This window comes from Pan paniscus, chromosome 7 (genome assembly GCF_029289425.2).
Source record: "Pan paniscus chromosome 7, NHGRI_mPanPan1-v2.0_pri, whole genome shotgun sequence".
Classification (NCBI taxonomy): domain Eukaryota; kingdom Metazoa; phylum Chordata; class Mammalia; order Primates; family Hominidae; genus Pan; species Pan paniscus.
Genome location: NC_073256.2, coordinates 85,169,400 through 85,171,327, shown reverse-complemented (window position 1 = coordinate 85,171,327; position 1,928 = coordinate 85,169,400). Strand labels below are relative to the sequence as shown.

Below are 1,928 nucleotides of genomic sequence, written 5' to 3'. Positions count from 1 at the left end.
GTGAGTGAATTTCAGGGAGGATGTTGGGTCTGGAAAGCTATAAAAGCTTTTCTTTGGAGAAATCGGAGACCAGCAACTCAAATTCTTTTTTATTGTTATTTAAATCAACAACACTGTATTTTCCAGAATTATCAGCAAATATACTGTAGTTCTATATTTTATCTATAAAGGTGATTTATTTAAAACATCCTCGAATGCTATTTAATTTTAATATCTTTGCCAAGTACCTTTCTACCAATAAATTTATGCATTTTAAAAATTATTATGAGGTCGTATGTTCCAATTTGAATTTGGAAAATATAATTACTATACTAGCTCATGAACTCCTTTGGTTACCAAGCTATGCCCAAAAAATTTTCCTCTACATTAGTCACTCTTATCAAGATTGAAGTTACTCAACTATTTAAGTAATTCTTATCTAATATAACAATTCTCACATTAAAGTGAGGGCATTTCCAACCCTTGATTTTCTGTTGCCTCTCCTTATTTAACTATAATATGACCCAAATGAGGCATCAATAAAATCTTATTATTATTATTTGCTTTTTTTAGAGATGCTGTCTCACTATGTTGCCCAGGCTGGGCTCAAGCAATCTCCCTGCCTCAGCCTCCAGAGTGGCTACTACTCCAGGTGTTACAGGTTGCTATGCCCAGCCCAGGATCTTATTTTTTAATATTATTGTGCAGTGGCATGATCATAGCTCACTGCAGCTCCAATCTCTCAGGCTCAAGGGATTCTCCTGCCTTAGTCTCCCAAGTAGTCAGGACTACAGGGACTATAGGCATGCACCACCACACCCAACTTTCAAAAAAAAGTTGTTTATTTTTATTTGTTTTAGTAGAGATGGGGTTTTGCTACGTTGCCCAGGCTGGTCTGGAACTCCTGAGCTCAAGTGATACCCCCACCTCGGTCTCCCAAAATGCCGGGATTACAGGGGTGAGCTACACCACGCCCGGTCTCAGAATCTTATTTTTTAAAGTGAAAAAGCAAGTGGTCATATCTATGAAAAAAAAGTCATTAAAAAAGAACATACACATAACCAAATTCTGCTGCCCTCACTTTATTGTGAGAATTGTTTTCATACTACATATTTGCTTGTATGCTGCTGCCAGTGTACATAAAATAATTACCCTTGTGAAATAGAAATTCATGAAAATTCAGAGAGGTAGATGTGAAGGACTGAAAAGGTAGAAGTTTGTATATTATGGCATATATGTTATAGGGATAAGTTTTTGTACAGGCTTCAAATTTCTAGCTCTCTTTTGAATATTCACTGGTTCATGAGAAGTGGTTTGGGAAATCTTTGAAAGGTCCATTTGACCACAAAAGGGAACAGACGTTCTGGAGTCTGGAGAGTTTTGTACTCGAAGATACCCCAGTCAGCAGGAAGTCATGTGGAACATTCTGCAGACAGAATTGTTTCAAGTTCGAAGATCCCTGGGATACTTTGATGAAGTTGAGCCCAGCCTCCAGCCAGAGCTGTTGAAGCACTTTCTTTATAGCAGCAAGGCTGGGGGAACCAGATATGATGCAGGCCAGAGCCGAGCCAATCTGTGGGGTGGTGGCTTGTGGGTCAGTGGGACCAGACAGTAGGGCAATGTGTGGCCTTGATGTGATAATTTTTAAAAACATTCAGGCTTTAGAATCGTTTAGATCAAGGCTTTAGAATCATTTTCAACACAGTACCCTAGGAGCCACTAACAATTGACTGGAGTTTGCATTTAAGTTCAAAAAGCATTTGTCATCCTGGCCTGAGATGAAGAACATATCATTTTTGTCGACAATTTTGGAGGATATATGTGATTTTATTTATACATGGAATGATTTCATATTTTTGCTTAGCACAATTATAAATTTATAAACATTCCCAGTTTACAAATGTCCGATTTGTAGGTTGTTTAAAACTCATAACCTATGGGCTAGGCGT

The 1,928-nt window shown here is 37.9% G+C and overlaps 1 protein-coding gene across 1 annotated transcript; it reads right to left on the bottom strand.

The window, feature by feature from the left end:
- Positions 1 to 1,279: 1,279 nt before the first annotated feature.
- LOC134730851 (guanine nucleotide-binding protein G(I)/G(S)/G(O) subunit gamma-5-like) lies at positions 1,280 to 1,633 on the bottom strand. Its single transcript, XM_063606526.1, has one exon. It carries the CDS (start codon positions 1,631 to 1,633, stop codon positions 1,280 to 1,282), a length of 354 nt encoding a protein of 117 aa, XP_063462596.1.
- Between the last annotated feature and the right edge of the window lie 295 nt (positions 1,634 to 1,928).

What these genes read in the sequence shown, in the direction of transcription:
- LOC134730851 (XM_063606526.1), bottom strand. Translation starts at nt 1,633, where the DNA reads ATGTTTTTAAAAATTATCACATCAAGGCCACACATTGCCCTACTGTCT.